A 19,260-nucleotide genomic window follows, 5' to 3' on the forward strand; every position below is an offset into this window, starting at 1 on the left:
ACTTTTTTACTACACACAGATCACATTTTGCTTCTCTGAATGTCTCTCATGTTTTTGTTGAATACAGACCCTTTTACATAACATACGGTAGCAACTCTGAAATCTGACTTTCCCCACAAGATTTGTTGTTATTGTTGTTTTGCTTATTTAGTGATTTTCCTGGACTAAATTGTGAATGTGAAATCTGTTTCCCATATAAGCTACAGCTGCTGATGTCTTTACTCAAATTTTTTTCTTGTTTTTATTTTTAAATCTGGTGTCTAAGGGTCATCCTCATGTCTGCATAGCTTAGTGTTCTGGCAAAGACTAGTCAGAAATTTTGCTCCAACACCTTGGGCCAGAAAGGCTTCTCCCTGCTCCTGACTCTGCGTGCGGGCTGGGAGAGCACATTCAAACCCCAGGCTGTTTTCACATCTGCCCTGGCTTTTACTTTCTGCTAGCTCTTTCACAGCTCCTCTGTGTGTGTATGCAGGCTCTGCTGGCCAGGAATATGTGAGCCTGTTCCATCACTACTGCTCATATACACAGACTAAGTTCAATCTGGGACATATTAAAAAAAATCAAGCCCCTGATTGCTGTCTCATCTCTCAGAACTACCTATTAAGTCCCCCACTAGACCACTGGTCCACTGCTTGTTCCAAAGAGGACTATCAACTCAAGCTAGTAAAGCTACTGGCCTTTCGTGTTCATGCACCACCGAGTTGGCCTATTTAACAGACAATCCTCCAAACAGAGTGAACCCCTCTTGGAAGTGGTGGTAAGGCTGCTGGTTTTCACAGCCTAGCCTGCTCTGGTTGAACTATCACACTGGGGAGGAGGGAATGGGAGTGATGATAGGCAAAAACACCACAGATTCGTTCTGTTCCTACCCAAAGGTTAATAGTTTTCATGAACAAATGCGTCTCAATTTATTGCATATATTTGGTCAATTTTTAGGGAGCTGAAATGGATGTTTTTGACAGTTTTCTTCCAGCTTTCTAGGTGTTTTTTGGGAAGAGGTTTCATCAACCTCCTCACTCTGTCATGCCAGAAATCAATATCTCAGCTACTTTTTACATTCTGCTAGAATTGGAATTATTAATGCTATTAAAAAATAGGCCATGTGGGCCGAGCACAGTGGCTCACACCTGTAATCCTAGCACTTTGGGAGGCTGAGGTGGGTGGATCATTTGAGGTCAGGAGTTTGAGAACAGCCTGGCCAACATGGTCAAACTCCATCTTTACTAAAAATACAAAATTAGCTGGGTGTGGTGGCGCACACCTGTAATCCCACTACTTGGGAGGCTGAGTCAGGAGGGTCGCTTGAGCCTGGGAGGCAGAGGTTGCAATGAGTTGAGATCATGCCACTGCACTCCAGTCTGGGCAACAGAGTAAGACCCTGTCTCAAAACAAAACAAAACAAAAACAAAAACAAACAAAAAAATGCATGGGGGTGAAAATATCATTAAAAATCGTATTCTCAAAGCAAAATGTTTGAGGTTTTTTTCTGGAGAAACTTCAACCCATAAAACACAAAGATGACTAAAAGCCCAAGTTAAATAATGATTTGATTAAATTAAATTTAATTAATTAAGGAGGCTTACTCCTTGAAAGCAGCATCTGGAGCTCTACAACTTGCCTCCCTCACAGGCACTAAGGAAATGAAACGTGCCAACAGAAGTTGGCCCCACCATGTTTCAGTTAAGATTGGCCATCCCACAGCCACTTCCCCGCTCCTTCTGTTTCTTTGTGGTTCCCCCACCACTTTATCTTATGCTTCCCCCATAGTCATTCGGATACACAGAGGTTGTTCTTAGAATAATCCCTTTTCTAAGGTTTCATAGAAATGCCCCAACCTGGCCATTTGTCTATCTTCCTTTCTCTATCACCTTGGATCGACTGAGTCCCCTTGTGTAAGTCACTTGAGCTCTGGACACCTGCACAGCCTCCAGGAAGGAAATAAGGAGCCTATCCATGATTGTCTTCCAGGACTGTAAGAAAGATGAAATATGCCATGTTGATAAAATGAGCAGGCCTCAGAAATCGTTACCTGAATGAAGGAAGGATCAGGCTCAGGGACAGCGCCTAGAAGTGGTCTCATGAAGCTCAAACAACTTCACATTACCCAGGTTCTGAGATCTTTGGATACACAGGCTCTTGAGAGAGAATTTCCCACCCCTCTTGTCTCTTACCTTAGCAAAGAAAATCCAGGCTGCACACTGCCCTGGGGCCAGAAGGTTTTTTAGCTTCACTGTACTGAACATGAGAAAGAATCCCAAAAATCCACTGGAAGGAGAAAAGATTCTCTTGTTAGTGAGGCTTGTCTTCCCTTAGCCAATGGCTGACTAGTGTCTGCTACATTTTACCAATCAATTTCAAATTATTATGCAACCTCTACCTCATCTGTGTTTTCTAGATCTGTGATCTCTGGATGAAAATAAAAAAAATTTTAAAGTCATTAAGCTCTGCTTTTCTAAGGAGCTATGGTGGGAGAATTTTGATTAGAGGAATGGTGCAAAGAAATTTCAGAGGCCTCTGGCTAAATCATGAAAGAAAAAAAAGGTGGAGGACAACACCTCTTGTTCCTTCCCATAGAACTTCTGGAGTTTTGGTGCTTGGCAAGGCAGAGCTTAAATTTTTTTCAAGCAAGATAAACTGGCAGGAAAAGACTTCCAAAGGGAAACTCACCATGTGAGAAGAGAGAGTCTGGACTGGCCTCCAGGCTCAAAAGAATCTGAAGGGGAAGGCTGGCTTCAGTGACACATATGGCTGAGGCCAGAAGTCCCCCAAACCAGGCTGTCCTGCCATAGGAGGTATGCTTTGGAAATGATGCCTACACATGTGTGTGAATGGAAAGATCCCCACTCGAGAACCTGAGGAAGGGGCAGCATCTTGGGGCTATTCAGAAGTCTGGACCAACAAGGGCGAGGGCACAGCAGTGGATGGAGATGTAGTTGCCTGTGCTGCAACTATTTTCAAAAGTGCCCTGTGTGGCCAAGGCCAAAGCAAAGGGAGCTCCAAATGCTTCCTGACATTTGAAGGCAGGACAACTGGGGAAGAGGTGAGACAGACTGTGTGTGTGTGTGTGTGTGTGTGTGTGTGTGTGTGTGTGTGTATGTATGTGAGAGAGAGAGAGAAAGGCTGACTTCATGCAAATATGTGCAAGTGGTGGTTTGAGTGTGACTGTTATTTGAACTTGAAAATTGCAAAGTAAGAGATATGACTGCAGTTGTAACTCCAAGCTAGAGAGGCAAGCCCTGTGAGTTGTACTTCATTTGCATCTCCAGACCCTTGACTGCCACACTTCCATCTGACCTTATACAGGCACTGGTGCGCAGCTCCAATGCTGATCATAAACTCTGAGCAGGAAAAGCCCAATCTTGGGCTGCTCTTCGTATTTTCAACAGAGCCTAATATGGGGCCTCAGTTACGGTACACATTAACTAAATGCTTGTCAGGTTGAATTGGAAGCAGACTGAATTGAATTGAACACACCTAAGGCCAAATGTCACAGAAATGTGTACCTTCACTTCATTAGATTAGACTAGTTCACAGCCACATTCTTGGGGCAGGACTAAAGACAGGCATTAGGTTTCCCCATGTGTATTTCAGCCTATTTGGCCCTAATGACCTGCAAAGTTTGTTCCAATTTGCATCAGCAGTCATGGGAGGCTGAACAGCTATGGATTAAGATGTCAAGTTACTCACACCCAAAAGGCAAAGAGGGCCCGTGGGTAAGCAGCAGGCCTACCCAATCACACCCAGTGCCTGGATTTCTATTCCTCACTGTGCTTACTGACCCTCGTAACCTTAACCAAATCCCCCTTCCCACCTTTTTGTCTCAGGTTCAGTTGCCTTAAAGTAGAAATAATCATAGCAGTCCTCATCCTATCTTAATGGAAACCAGAGGCTTTTAGAACAGTAAGATTAACTATCCCCAAAGTCTCACTTTATTAACAATGGAACTGGGGCACAGGTACAATTAGAATCCAGGTCTCCATGGCTCTTCAGATCTCTGGACCAGCAAGGGCGCTGGCACAGCAGTGGACAGATGTAGTTGCCTGCACTGGAACTATTTTCAAAAGTGCCACTGTGTGGCCAGAGCCATAGCAAAGGGAGCTCCAAACTCTTCCTGGCATTTGGAGGCAGGACAACTGAGGAAGACGTGAAGCTTCATGGAAATGTGTTCTTGACCAGCTAGACAAAGAGTGAGATATGGCCAGGTGTGGTGGCTCAAGCCTGTAATCTCAGCATTTTGGGAGGCCGAGGCGGGTGGATCACGAGGTCAGGAGATCAAGACCATCCTGGCTAACACGGTGAAACCCCGTCTCTACTAAAAATACAAAAAAAAAAAAAAAAAAAAAGAAAGAAAATTAGCCTGATGTGGTGGCGGGCACCTGTAGTCCCAGCTACTCGGGAGGCTGAGGCAGGAGAATGGGTGAACCCGGCAGGCAGAGCTTGCAGTGAGCCGAGATCGCACCACTGCACTCTAACCTGGGCGACAAAGCGAGATTCTGTCTCAAAAAAAAAAAAAAGATGTGCCAGGCACTGGTGGTCATGAGGGTGGGGCTGAAAAGGGAGGCAGCAGTGCTCCAGGCTCCTCTTGGTGGCTCCCACCTCTGCATCCAAGGAAGTAACAACTTCACAGGTGCCTGCCCAACCTCCCAGACTTCCTTTCCCTCGAGTCTTTCCCTCTCCTCTATGCCTCTAGCCACAGGGGTGGCATGATTCCATGTTGACCTGTCCTCTCAGTGCAGACTCTGGGCCAGGATAAGCTCATGCCGGTTTGTGACTGACAGGCTTCTGGAAGCATCTGGGGCCCTTTTGCATCGCTTAACTTCTATGTCTGTGACTCATTTTTACATTACTCATGGATCTCTTATCTTTCTCCTTGCACTTTCAGCCCATCTACCCCTTGCTAGGGAGGCAGATCTGAAAAGCAGAGGGAGGCTCCCAGAAATGAAGGAATCTGGGAACAGGAGACTCCCTGTTAATGGGGTCTTTGGGCTATGGCTACCGTGCCCCTCCTGAGCCCCCCCAGAACCTCCTGAAGGTGACAATGCTCAGTCTGAGATATGGTGGAGCCTCTGAAATGAAACAGGGAAAACCAATGCATTCCTCAAAGAGGCCGAGCTCTGTACAGAAGCATGGGTAAAATGTAACAGAGTCACATCAGTTCAAACAGAGATTTCCAGATCTTTAGAATAAAACAAAACCCTGATTTATCATGTTGCATTATGAGAAAGTTGCAGATTAAAAGGGGCAAAAATAGAGCCCAATTGTCACCCCACAAAGCCAACATCAATGGGCTGTGAACTGTGCTGCTCTGTTCCAAATAACCAAACAATGGTTGACCTCCCCTCTACACCCTGCTTGCCCATGCTGCCAAATAACCAGACTCAAAGGGAAACAAGTCCGCAGCCGCCCGCCCAGCACGAAGACTCATGCCATGTGATCCCAGCTAACGGGCAAGGCCTAACCAATTGACAGGAACTATGAAAGTGAATTGTGTCAGTGTTTTCCTGAAACTTTTCTGAGGGTGAGAAATAAATCATTCCAAGGCTCAAATGCAGAAACAAACTCTGTAATTCTTTTTTTTTTTTTTTTTTTTGGCCCAAACACACCAGAGGAGCAGGACACGTCCACTAGCCACATAGCAGCTTTTTAACATTGTAAAGAATCACTGCTTCACAAGGCACTGTTTGATATCTGTGAGAACAGGTGGCCTGATTTTTACATAGCAATTCTTCATGATCTTTTGACATTGTATTTATAGTCAACCTGAGTAGATCATCATAATGACCACCATTTATTGGGCCAGGCACAAAGCTTAAGACCCAAAGATCATACAATTAGCAACAGCAATTCTGGGGTTCAACCTGGGTCAGTCTTTCTATCATATCGGGATACCACACATGCTTTGGACCTATCTACATAAGTCTTTCCATTTCTTGGCATGATGAGGTCAAGCAGAGTGGTGATCGTGGCAGGACATGGGGAGAGGGTGAGGATACACTTCTGTGTGTTCAGATGTAGCCCTCCAACTGGCCTATATCCCTGAGTCCTTCCCAAGACTAATGATCACCTGGTTGTCTAGACATCTCCTAGCCATCAGTTTCCAAAATCTATTTCCCAGAGTCCTCAGGTTTGGTGGAGGTTATTTTGGAGGCTGCCTTAAGGAGCAAGAAGGAGGCCAAGGGGAAAGCTGAGCGGGTGGGATTCTGAACCCAAATCTTCCCTTGAACTGGATCCATTTCATCAGTTTTATATATTGGAGTTCTATGTGAGATTCGCTTGTGGAGGGGGAAAAAAGTGGGAGAATCTTAGCTCTAGAGCAAGCGCGAAAATCACTGTCTTGGCGGAGGGACTTCCATGGGCCAGGGGTCCTGGCAGGGCCCAAGCTGGCCCTGAGCATCTAAGGGTGCTAAGTGACAGCCTGCTGGTGACATAATGACTGCTTCCTTGCCTGCATCCACCACCACTCTCTCCTGCCACTCACTCAGGTCACTAGCAGTGACCCTGAACTTCACAGAGAGGAAGACACAGCGGACAGCACAGAAAGCATACAAATGAGTGAGCTTACGATTACCTGGCACAGCAGCTACCATGGAATCTGTAGAAGTACAGGAATGGGAAGTCCAGGACGCTGAAGAGATCACCTGAGGGGAACAGCAATGGTGAAACAGTGACCCATGAGGCCTCACATGACCCTCTGCCCCATTGCCTCAGGAAATGCAAGGAAGGCGTCTTTAGCAGTCCTGTGCTTTCAGTCCCCTGGCATTGAATTCACTCCAGCATTCCCAGGGATTCTGTTACTGACATTGTCTTATCATGGTAATAACAGTATGATAATAATAATGCCCATTTAGTGAGAGCATGCCTTGTGCAGGGCCCAATACTAAAATCTTTATGTATTTATCTCTTTCAATCTTAGTAACAACTCTGTGAGGTTCTATTGTGCCCATTTAAACTAAGGCTCAGAGAAGTTAAGAAACATGGCTAAGATTGCACAACTCTTAAACTATGGAGCCAGAATGTTAACTCCAGTCAATCCAAACCTTCGGCTGTCTCCTCTCTACCAGGCAGCCAACCCTGCACAAGGGAGCATGCAGGATAAAAGAATCTTTTTCAAGACTCTTTTCTTCTTTTCTGCCTTATATCTAAAAAAAGGTCATGAATGTACTGCCCTGACATTTTTTTTTTTCATTTTTATGTTTAATGACTGCAAGAACAGCACGGGGGCCAGACCAACTGTGCAAATTCATTTTAGTTTGAGGTCCAAAGAGTACATTTATTTCTTGTGAAGTAAGTTCATTCTTTTAGTTCCACTTGGTGCAAGAGGAAATAATCACACATATTGGCTGCTTCCCTCTCTGGAATTTGAACTTGGTCACAAACAAGAAGTCAGGAGATTAAAAAAGCAGAAAGCCTTCCAAAAATGTCCGGAGAAAAGGAATTAAGCATTTCCACAGCAGATAGCTTGAGTCTTCCAAATCTGGAATTTCTGAACCCCTTGGAGAGCCTGGTCTTCCAGACCCCTGGGCCTTGGCCTGTCTCTCAGTTCTGGGGGCCTGGGGGGAGAGGGCTGATTTTCCTAAGTATTGCTAGTATATTAAGTGTACAGTGGAACACACAGGCAGCATTTCTTTCACCACTACGCTATTAATCAAGGGTTTCAGATCAAAAGACACGATGGGTTCCTATGCTTTCTTGGAGACCCAAACGATCTCAAATGATTCAACTATTTATTGGTAAGGAAAGTTCTGAGTTCAATTTCTTTGGAGGGTTTTTTAAAATTATGACTGTTATTTTCTTTGTGTTGTTTCTGCGAGTGAGTGTGTGTTTAACTACAAGGAAGGGATTTCTTGGGATCTGGTTTTCACGAAGCCCAACAAGATTTCTTGTTCTCTTTCAGCCACGATTCCTCTGAATAGCTCTACTGTCAAACTGTGTTGGTAGAGGGAATTTGTAAATGACAACATCAGTTGTCATTTAGTGTGCGAAGAGCGTGGATATATTCTGAAGTCCCTTTCCCCACAGAAGTGATAGGCAAGGATGCCTTAGGGACCCCAGACCTAGAGAGTGGCCAGAGCCCTCCATTCAGGCAAAGTGGAGGGAGAGTCTGTCCACGTCCATGGAGAATTCTTTCCGTCTCTTTGGCAGCTGTGTGCTCTTGGCCCTTTCCCAATTTCCTTCTCAGTGTGAGAGGAACTGCAGCGCAGCCAATGTGATAATGAGGAACGGCGGAGAGGGAGACGAATGAAACCTAGGACCTTGAGTCCTCTCAGGCTTCACCCCTCTCAGCACCCAGTCTTTCATCAGAAATGCTCCAGCAGGGTGAACAGGACTCATGGCGCGTGGCAGCTTTTACAACCCAGCCCAGGCTTTGGAGGGGGTCTAAAGAGCAGAAGTGTGGTCAGAGGAAGACTAGGAGGGAGGAAAAGAAAGAAAGAAAAAAAAAACACAGTCCTCGGGAAATCATAACCCCCACCCAAATCCTGAAAACTGACCCCATAATGAGAGAGAGAAAATAAGAATAGCTAGCCCTTACCTTTGAGCCATTTCTAAAACCATCACACATTGGTTTCTCACATACCACTTAGCTGACTTCACACTTGTCCCTCCTCCTAGAATTAGCAAGTCCTTGAGAGTGGGGATGCTATTTTCCTCACCCCTGCACCCACTGTGTGTCAGCACCATAACCAATATACCCAGCACACAGCAAGCACTACCAAACCAAGAGTATTGGAAAGACCTGATCATCTCTTGCCTTCCCTAGAGCTAATGTTCTAGTTTCCAGCTGGCTCTGTGGTCCTCAATTTCAAGCTGACCTCAAATATTCCCCTTCGATGCCTTCCACCTGCCTTCTCTTTTGCTAAAGTAGTACTCCTAAGCAGAGAGGGTGCACGGCAACCCAGGAACAGCAAATGTTAGTGACTGTGCTATAAATACCCCCGGAAGAGGTTGCAGCGTGTGGCTGGCTGGCCCCAGCCACATGCAAACTCGATCCAGGAGTCTGCTGCAAAACAACACTCCTGCACCATCTAGTGCTGAACTACACGGCTTAAGCACAAATCAAGTGGCTAAAGAGTTGTAAACAAGGCTGGGCGCGGTGGCTGACGCCTGTAATCCCAGCACTTTGGGAGGCTGAGGTGGGTGAATCACGAGGTCAGGAGTTCAAGACCAGCCTGGCTAAGATGGTGAAACCCCATCTCTACTAAAAATACAAAAGTTAGCTGGGCGTGGTGGCGGGTGCCTGTAATCCCAGCTACTCAGGAGGCTGAGGCAGAGAATTGCTTGAATCTGGGAGGCAGAGGTTGCAGTGAGCCGAGATTGTCCCACTGCACTCCAGCCTGGGCGACAGAGTGAGACTCCATCTCAAAAAAAAAAAAAAAAAAAAGAGTTGTAAACATGTTTTGCTACAGCAACACGCGGCTTATGCAATGGAGTCCGAGTTAGGCCCTCACTGTTGTGTTCTGCAGTTACAATTCTGCTGACTCTGAGTGAGCGAGTGAATCCCATCTTTCTAAAGATTACAAAGCATGAAATTGCCATGGTGAAAAGTGTGACACAATATTACCACATTCAAGACTAACTGATATTTGAACGTGAAGAAAATTTCCTCTCATGTTCTCGCCCTCAAAACTGGCAGGAAAACAGGAGGTCGGTTCCAAGCAGTAATTAGTGCTGCTTGCTCTGTCTCACACATGAGCCACAGACACACCAGGTAACAAGGTTGTTTCTGGGTCAGATTCCTGAGTCTCCCTGCTCCTCTTGTTCCGTGAAATTCTCTAGAGCTCTGTTGAACACCACAGCTAAGGGGCCCCATACAAATAGGAAGTATAAACTCTTTAACAGGGGAAATTTCCTCTACTATACTTAAAAGAGTGCAAGGGGGAAAGGTGATCCTCTTCTCAAGGAAGGTTCTGAGATTCCCGGAGCAAACTCTGTGGTGGGGCCCATGCTGAGGGCATGAAGAACTGTCTGCCTGGGTCCCATCACCGCTGCCAGCGCACTCCAAAGGTGCACCTGCAAGAGAGCTCCTCCTTCCAATCACTCAGGAGTGAGTGAGGAGGGAAGCTCAGTCAAAAGCACTATCCAGAAGCCCTCACACACCCTCTAGAAGAGTTAAAATAGGACTGACAATGTTAAATGCTGGTAAGGATGTGGAGCAACTGGAACTCTCACATACTGCTGGGTGGGAGTGGAAAATGGTACAAACACTTTGGAAAACATCCTTTCTTAGAAAGTGAAACATACATCTACTCTAAGACCCAGTAATCCTATTCTGAAATGTTCATCCAAGAGACGTGAAAACATAAGTCCACAAAAAGGCTGGTATGAGAATGTTCAGAGCAGCCTCAAGCTGGGAACAGCCCAGGTGAGCATCAACAGGTAAATGGAGAAACAAACGTGGTATATGCATACAATGGAACCCTACCAGCAAGAAAAAGGAACAAACTCATGATATACGCAACAACATGAATGAATCTCTAAACATTGTGCTGCATGAGCCAGACACAAAAAGTACTGATGATTCCATTTATAACAGCTTGAGAATAGACAGAACTTATCTATGGTAACAGACATCAGATCCATAGAGGTCTCATGGTGTGGAGAGGGAGTGACTAGGAAGCTTTCTGCAGTGACAGAAATGTTTTATATCTTGATAGGGTATAAGTTACGCAGGTGTGTAGATTTGCCAAAATTGATCGAGCTATACATTTAACATGTATATTTCATATATGTAAATTACATATCAATTTAAAAATGTTTTTAAAGTACTACCAAATAACTAAGATACAGGTAATAAAAGAAGGGGCCGGGTGCAGCAGCTCACGCCTGTAATCCTAGCACTTTGGGAGGCCAAGGCGGGTGGATCACTTGAGGTCAAGAGTTCAAGACCAGCCTGACCAACATGGTGGAACCCCGTCTCTACTAAAAATACAAAAATTAGCTGGGTGTGGTGGCGGGCATCTGTAATCCTAGCTACTTGGGAGGCTGACACAGGAGAATCACTTGAACCCAGGAGGCAGAGGTTGCAGTGAGCAGAGATTGTGCCACTGTACTACAGCCTGGGCAAGAGAGTTCGAGACTCTGTCTCAAAAAAAAAAAAGAAAAATAGAAAAAAAGAAGGGGTAAGAAGAAACCAAAAAGAATTGAGCCCTGCTGTAAAATGTCAGAAAGTATGAACAGATTCTTCCAAGACTGTCCCTATGGAGACTGACTGTGACTGTGTCTTAACTGGAGCAGCAGGGAACCAGGAAGACAGCTCATCCAACACACACTCAGGCCCCACTGCAGACGTTCTAGATAGCAAGTGTAATAAGCAAGTGAAAAAGAATAAAGTTCTGTTCTACCTTGAAGTGGGCTAGACTTGGTCCAATCAGAAAGCTAATGAATGAATTGGCAGGAATTGGAGCCACCCTGTAAGAGTAGTCCTGCTCCCTTACAGCAAGGGAGCCCACAGCCACTTCAGCAGTGCCACGGCCCAGCAAAACCCTTCTTATAAGCCCGACTTTCTGTACCTGGCCTCTGCAATGACACCACCTCAGCTGGCAGGAAACTTCAACAAATCGAAGTTGCAGAGAAGAGTCCTTCAAGAGCAGTGTCCCAGGACTCTCTCTGATGAATCCAACAGGCTCCACAATGCCCTGGGTTGCCCACTGCAGACCCATCCCCCATCCTGCAGGAGACGGAAGGGAAGGTGAACATTTGTGTCCACTCTTTTTCAAAAATTATGAAAATATAACTTGAAGGAAAATTAATCCATGCAAGTATCCCTTCCGGCATAATTAAGCTCCAAACAGGTTTTCAAATGAGAAAGATGTCCTTTTATTCCCCCAATACATTTTCTTATTGAGATATAATTTGCATACTATAAAATTCACCCTTTTAAAGTGTACACTTCAGTGGTTTTTAGTATATTCATAGAGTTGTGCAACCATCACCACTATCTAATTCCAGAATATTTTCATTACCTCAAAAAGAAACTGAAGCCTATTTCAAATTACTCCTCTGCCCAGGACATTCTACAATCATATACTTCTGACCACTTTGTATTCCCAGGGAGTAATTAAGTGTCCAAGGTATTTTTGTATTGACCTAAAAGTTTAGCAATAACTCAAGGTAAAATGTCAGACTGTTGGCCAAAATGTCTAAACTATTACCAGCAGTCACCATGTTCAGAAACTGGTGGCTAAACACATCCCCCAAACCAAAAGCAGCTCCAGACCAAAATTTAGGAACGTTGTACAAAAGCATTCACTGGAGTGGGATACTTCATAGTAAAGTGTAGGGGGGCTGGGCATGGTGGCTCATGCCTGTAATCCCAGCACTTTGGGAGGCTGAGGCAGGCAGATCACCTGAGGTCAGGCATTCGAGACCAGCCTGGCCAGTATCGTGAAACCCCGTCGCTACTAAAAATACAAAAATTAGACAGGCATGGTGGCAGGTGCCTGTAATCTCAGCTACTTGGGAGGCTGAGGCAGGAGAATCACTTGAACCTGGGAGGTGGAGGTTGCAGTGAGCCAAGATTGCACCACTGCACTCCAGCCTGGGCAACAGAGCGAGACTCTGTCTCAAACAAACAAACAAACAAAAAACAAAAAAAACAAAAAAAAGGCAATAAAGTGTAGGATCACTGAAAGAGCAGCAGCATTTAAAAAGAAAAACTTAGAAAGAGGGTCAGGAGACCTAACCCCAGTCTCCCTCTGCTAGTCGCCTACTCTGCATCATCTTGGTCACATCACTTAACTCCTCAGGGTTTCAATCTCCTCATTTGTATTAGGATGGTGCATAAGTAATTAATACAATTTGGTGGCACCTGGGATAATCGCCAAGATTCCTTCCAGCTCTGACCATCATAAGTTTAACAAATGAACAAGCACAACCTCTTAGCTGAAGGGCAGCATGATTTCTTTAGGTAAAAATTATTCACCCAGCCGGGCACAGTGGCTCACGCCTATAATCCCTGCACTTTGGGAGGATGAGGCGGGCAGAACACTTGAGGTCAGGAGTTCCTGACCAGACTGGCCAATGTGGTGAAACCCCGTCTCTACTAAAAATACAAAAATTAGCCGGGCATGGTGGCAGGTGCCTATAATCCCAGCTACTCAGGAGGCTGAGGCAGGAGAATTGCTTGAACCCGGGAGGCAGAGGTTGCAGTGAGCCGAGATACACCACTGCGCTCCAGCCTGGCCAGCCTGGGCAACAGAGCAAGACTCTGTCTCAAAAAAAAAAAAAAAAAAAAAGAATTATTCACCCAAGTCCACTAGAAATAATTCAGGATATAAACCAAGGAGAATCTGTGAACATAACTTTCCAAAGGCCTTTGACAAAAGCACATTTCTTTTTTTTTTTTTTTTTTGAGATGGAGTCTCGCTCTTGCCCAGGCTGGAGTGCAGTGAGGCGATCTCAGCTCACTGCAAGCTCTGCCTCCCGGGCTCACGCCATTCTCCTGCATCAGCCTCCCGAGTAGCTGGGACTACAGGTGCCCGCCACCATGCCCGGCTAATTTTTTGTATTTTTAGTAGAGACGGGGTTTCACCGTGTTAGCCAGGATGGTCTCGATCTCCTGACCTCGTGATCCACCCACCTCAGCCTCCCAAAGTGCTGGGATTACAGGCGTGAGTCACCACGCCCAGCTGACAAAAGCACATTTCAAAGGGGCAGGACACTTAGTAGGCTCTTAAATGTCTGCTGGGTGGCAGCTACCTGGCTGCATAAAGGAATGATAGGAGACGCGACTAAAAGGCAAGACAACCAGCAGTATGGGTAAGCAGAAGCCATTTAGGGTTACCAGTATGGCTTCACAGGACTTATTATTCCACAAAAGATAGAGTTTCAGCAAATGACAGCAGAGAGGGGACTCAACAGCAAACCTTGGAGTTTTGAGAAGTCATCGTTCATAGGAGCAGGCAGACAATAGGAACTGTGCTTTCATATGGCAAGCGGAGTGTAATAAGAAAATGCAATCAAGTTATCCTTACAAGACATGGATTCAGATATGTCATATACAATCTAGAAGCATTATTCCTGAGTCACTAGCAACAACTCCCTGAGGATCCTTGCTCAGATGGCAGCTAAAATACCAACCGAAAGAAGCAGCTGAAAACGCCAACAGAAAGCTGCTACTGCTTTAAGCACAGGGTGAGAGCTAGAAGGGACCTTAGAAAGCAGCCAATTCACCTTTCTCATTTTCTAGATGCGAAAACTGAGACCTAGAGGGCTTGGGTAATGCTTTATGCATAGCAAGTGGTGAGTAAACATTCGTTTTGTGGTTTGTTTGTTCTTAAAAAAAACAAAAACAAAAATCTATCTTAAGGCCACTCAGTGGGGGAGCCAAGGAAAGTTCCAATCCTTCTGAGTCTATTCTTTGCACCACACTCCATGAAGCCACAAGGAGCACAACCAATATAACTTGTATTTTCAGCCATGCCACACACAGACATTATTGTTTTATCTTTTGGCATCAATTTCAAAGCCTTTCAAAGCAAAAAACTGTGATGGAATAGGGTCTTGTGGGCAATTCCTTAATCTGAAAAGCAACAACAGAGTAATTGAGGCAGCAAGATACATTTTAAAAATTGACTCCTGGCCGGGCGCAGTGGCTCACGCCTGTAATCCCAGCACTTTGGGAGGCCAAGGTGGGTGGATCATGAGGTCAGGAGATCGAGACCATCCTGGCTAACATGGTGAAACCCCGTCTCTACTAAAAGTACAAAAAATTAGCCAGGCATGGTCTCATGCGCCGTAGTCCCAGCCACTCGGGAGGCTGAGGCAGGAGAACGGCTTGAACCTGGGAGGCAGAGGTTGCAGTGAGCTGAGATCATGCCACTGCACTCCAGCCTGGGCAACAGAGTGAGACTCTATCTCAAAAAAAAAAAAAAAAAAAAAAAGAATTGACTCCTTTCTTCTGGAAGTATGAGAATTGGATGGTGACATATGATACAAACTTTAAAAATGATGCCAGATAGAAAGAGGGTAACTTAAAAATGTATTTGCAAAATTCAAACAAGAATTAGAGAACCAACCCCTTCACTTAATTATTTCTTATATTTACCCGCTAGTATTTTATTTGAGGTTACCCTTTGGGATGATTCTGATGATGGGATTTGGGGTACCATAGCAGGCCTTGGGAAATATTATGGGATGGCAAGAGGCCCCTCATATTCTGCCATAAGAGCAATAACTTCTGCTCCTGAAGTTATCACCAAAAAGGGATTCAGGGAGTTTTTTGAACTTTTGAACTTTTTCACCAATTTTTTTAACACTAGAAATGAAGAGCAATTCAGGACGCTTGGAAAAGGAATTTCAGAAGCGGGCAAAATAAGCCCTAGTTTACTTGGCAGGAAATAGACCTGTCTGTATATCTGAGATCATACTGGATGAAAACACAGACAACAAGAAGGGGTAAGAATAAATTCCTGGGTGATAAATTGGTTTATTAAGAGCAGTTTCAAATAGGTGGGACCTTCCTGCCCCCTCAGTCATCCTGGGGGGCAATGACATGCTCTTATGAAATGTCTCTGAGAGACAGGCTCACTGGGTCCAATAAACAATGTCAAACAGACAAACAAAACAACACTCCGGGGGCATTTACCTGTGGGATGAGATGCAAATGCCAGGAGCACCACACTGGAAAAGAGACAGCAAAGTAGTCAAGAAGTTTCCCCGGCACCAAAAACCCCAGCTGTTCCCACACATTTTACTTGGAAATAGTTAAATATGCCTAAAAGCAAATTATCTGCACTGACTCACTCTGCCTAAATCCAGCTCCTCAGAGAGAGTAAGAATGTCTTGAAATGTCTCATGTTTTGGCAAGAAGATTGCCTCTTGGGACAGGCTTGGGACAGAGTATGAATCCATGTCTCAACCTGAGGGTCTACTGTGTCTCTTTTCTCAATCCTGGCTGACCCTAGTTATGATCATACTCACCTAATCTACCAAGAGTATTTATAAGCTAAACAAAGCAAACACCAAATTAAAATAGCTTGCAATGTAAAAGCTAGCTGTTGTGTGTGAGCTACGTATATTTTTGCCACAAAATCAACTGTGTAGAAGATAGTTACATTTCCAAGAGGCTAGCCCACAATTGATCCAGCCCATCCACCATGTGGCTGAAAACTAACTTTACTGATTTTCAATAGATGCCACAGAGGGGAAAGGATGAAAAGAGAACGAAAAGGAGTGTTCCTCTGATGTGAGCCCTGTTCATCCTTGGCAACCTCCCATCATCCTCTCTGAAAACCCCTCCCGTCCCGCAGTGCCCCTCTACAGTGCCTTCATGCTGCTGAACCCCACTTGGGGGGCCCAATCCCCCACCCTCTGCAACCTCTTCTATCAAAACTCATGCCATCCGGGCAGCCAATCAAATTGGAGAATTAGGAATAAAACATGTTATCTAAGTATGGCAGGGAATTTTTTAAAGCGCTGGATGGCCTACTCTGGTTCTAAACCCTGGCTGCATATCAGAATAGCCCAGTGTCCTGGCTTAAATTGGAATATCTGAGGTGCAGGCAATCAGTTGTTTTATTTTGTTATGGCCCCTCAGTGGCTCTAAAGTACACCAGGATTGGGAACCACCACAAGGAATCCCTAGTTGGTGGTGACATCCTAGGCAGTGTGGAGGAAGACGGCTGTGAGCAAAAAAACCACTGGGAGCCTGCCTGCTCCAGGAGCTGTCTCCCGGAGCCATTTCTGTGTTTCTCATGTTCTTCCTTTGCTCTTCCTCTAAAGCTAAGGTTCTCTGATGGCCCCAGGGCAGCAGCAGTGTGGACAGAGGCTAGACAGGAGGTTTGGGAGAAAGCCAATGGGAAGAGCCACACATCCAGTCATTGAGAAGTTGTAGGTTTATAAGACAGGGCTGCATGTAGCTATAAACAAGACTGAAGACTTCACAATGATTAGCCCTTTGCATAGGTCAAGTCTTTGCTTCCATCTCGCCTTTCTTTGGAAAACATATACCCTGTATATACTGCATTATTTGACCTCCCTGAATCCCTTTTTGATTATAACTTCAGGAGAAGTGACCACTCTTATGGCAGGATATGAGGGGTCTCTTGCCATCCCAAAACATCTCCCAGAGCCTGTCATGTACCCCAAATCCCATCATCAGAATCGCCCCAAAGGGTAACCTCAAATAAAATATTAGGGGATAAATATAAGAAATAATTAAGTGAAGAGTTGGTCCTTTAATCCTTGTTTGAATTTTGCAAATACAGTATTAAGCCACTCCTAACTCCTACCAAAGCAGGCCATTCAGCACTTGAAAAAAAATTCCCTCCGATACTTAGATAGCAAGTTTTATTCCTAACCTCTAACGCAATCAGCCACCTGGATGGCATGAGTTTTGACAGAAGAGGCTGCAGAGGGTGGGGGACTGGGGCCCCCACAGTGGGCTTTAGCAGCATGAAGGTACTGCAGAGGGGTGCTGGGGGATGGGAGGGGTTTCCAGAGAGGGCGATGGGAGGGTGCCAAAGATGAATGGGGCTCACACCAAAGGAACACTCTCTCTTCATTCTCTTTTCACCTTTTCCCCTCTGTGGCATCCTACACTGTGACCTCCTTGGGGGCAAGAACCATATTTTATTCATCCTTGGATCCCTAGCAGTGCCAGACATCATGTGGCAGGTACTCAATATGTTTTCTGAACTGCAATTAATCACCTCTAGGTGTACTGTGGTGGGACTATGTTTGAAGAAAAATGTAACTTGAAGCCCTGTGTACTTTTTTTTTTTTTTTTTGAGAAAAGATCTCCCCCTGTTGCCCAGGCTGGAGTGCAGTGATTCAGTCATAACTCACTGTAACCTTGAGCTCTGGGGCTCAAGTGATCCTCCTGCCTCAGCCTCCCAATACAGAAACCCCTTATAGTTATAAGATTATAAATTACATGTAAATTATAATGAAGAAATTCTACTAATATAAAAAGGGTGTATCATGCTGTTCTAGTAAGCAGGCTCATTCTCTGCTTGGCTTGGGACAAGGATACAAACAGAAGTCCACACACCATATTTAAAAGTTATAAATCAAGCCTCAGACTTCATCCTACCTTAACAAATACACCTTCAGAATAACCTGAAAGTCTAGTTTAAAATGTAGAATTCTTGGGCTCCCTGGTGCTGCATGTCAGAATGTAGCAGCCCAGGGCAGCCTCTGACTCCCGGTTGCCAATGCTCCCCTTTTCTTTCCACCCCAGGCTTCATCCTGCAGCCCAAGGGCCTCACACATGTGTGTGGACACCTGAGCCTGCAAGGTCCTCTCCACCTACACTCCTGCCCATTGACAGCCTCTCTTTGGACACCCCTTGGGCCTGGGAATGAGTCGGGAAGATGGACCCAAGGAGCCCTGGAATCGAGCTCAGGGACATGGGTGGGGGATTCAAGGACACAATCTAGAAGTGAGGGTGTGGCCTCTGGGATGAGAGAAACGTCCCTTAGCCTCACAGATGCCACGTCCCAGAGGAGGGATGTGGCCCTCTGAAGTTTAGGGCCTGAGAGAGGCCCCTCTTGCCTGGTCTAAGGGCAAGACTGCTATTTGGTCTCCTCAACTCTGTCATCTCACAAATTCTGTAACTTATCTTCCTGGCAGGCACATTGGCTCAGAACTCTTCAATCAAAATATTATTGGAAAATAAAAATCCATTAGCCCTAAAAGGATATGAATTGTTCTTTAAAAATGTAAATTATATTTTACCTGAATATATAGTTTAAGTATTGCTGGTCAATGTCACTAAGGAATGAGAGAGGAAAAAAAGATAAATGAAGTAGCAGAACTATTTTAAATACATAAAATAATCATTATCTTCTACTAATAAATTCTATTTTAGTTACTACTTTTATAAATTATCCATAAATAGAGGGAAAAGTATTTAATATTCAAAACCAGTTACTAGTTCATTTTAAATCACACACATTTTCACCTGTGGGCAACTGTTTCCCACCATGTACCTTTGTCACTTTCAAAGGAGTGTCAACTATCTCAGGCCACTGGACTGGCTTTTGGGCTACCATATTTAACAAATAAAAATACAGGGCAATCAAACACATTTGAATTTCTGATAAAGAGTAATGTTTTAGTGTAAGTACTGTATGTTCCGAATATTACAAAAATTATTCGAGGCTTATCTGAAATTCAAATGCAACCAGGCATCCTGTATTTTATCTGGCAACTCTACTGGCTTCTTGCTACAAAAACACTTTATTAAAAGAACAAAAGGTGCTCCAGGGAGTGGAAGCCCCACATTCTCAGAGTGGATGACCTTCTCTCAGGAGTCATTCC

At 44.9% G+C, this 19,260-nt stretch overlaps 1 protein-coding gene across 26 annotated transcripts in view; it reads right to left on the bottom strand.

The window, feature by feature from the left end:
- Window positions 1-19,260, bottom strand: part of TMEM241 (transmembrane protein 241) — a 202,303-nt gene that overhangs the window by 114,402 nt on the left and 68,641 nt on the right. For 9 of the 26 annotated variants that reach the window (XR_010110105.1, XR_004667496.2, XM_063597226.1 and 6 more), the window contains 4 exons: window positions 18,676-18,711; window positions 15,584-15,618; window positions 6,569-6,638; window positions 2,172-2,265 (listed from right to left, as the gene is read on the bottom strand). Coding sequence is in view for 17 of the 26 variants with exons in the window: in XM_063597226.1 (XP_063453296.1) it covers window positions 2,172-2,265; window positions 6,569-6,638; window positions 15,584-15,618; window positions 18,676-18,711 (235 nt within the window). In the remaining 9 variants the exon portion in view is untranslated. Of the gene's footprint in view, window positions 1-1,868; window positions 1,971-2,171; window positions 2,266-6,568; window positions 6,639-11,507; window positions 11,666-15,583; window positions 15,619-18,675; window positions 18,712-19,260 lie in introns of those variants that run through there. The other 17 variants (XR_008621912.1, XR_609177.5, XM_055102534.2 and 14 more) reach the window with 6 other exon arrangements.

This window comes from Pan paniscus, chromosome 17 (genome assembly GCF_029289425.2).
Source record: "Pan paniscus chromosome 17, NHGRI_mPanPan1-v2.0_pri, whole genome shotgun sequence".
Taxonomy (NCBI): Eukaryota; Metazoa; Chordata; class Mammalia; order Primates; family Hominidae; genus Pan; species Pan paniscus.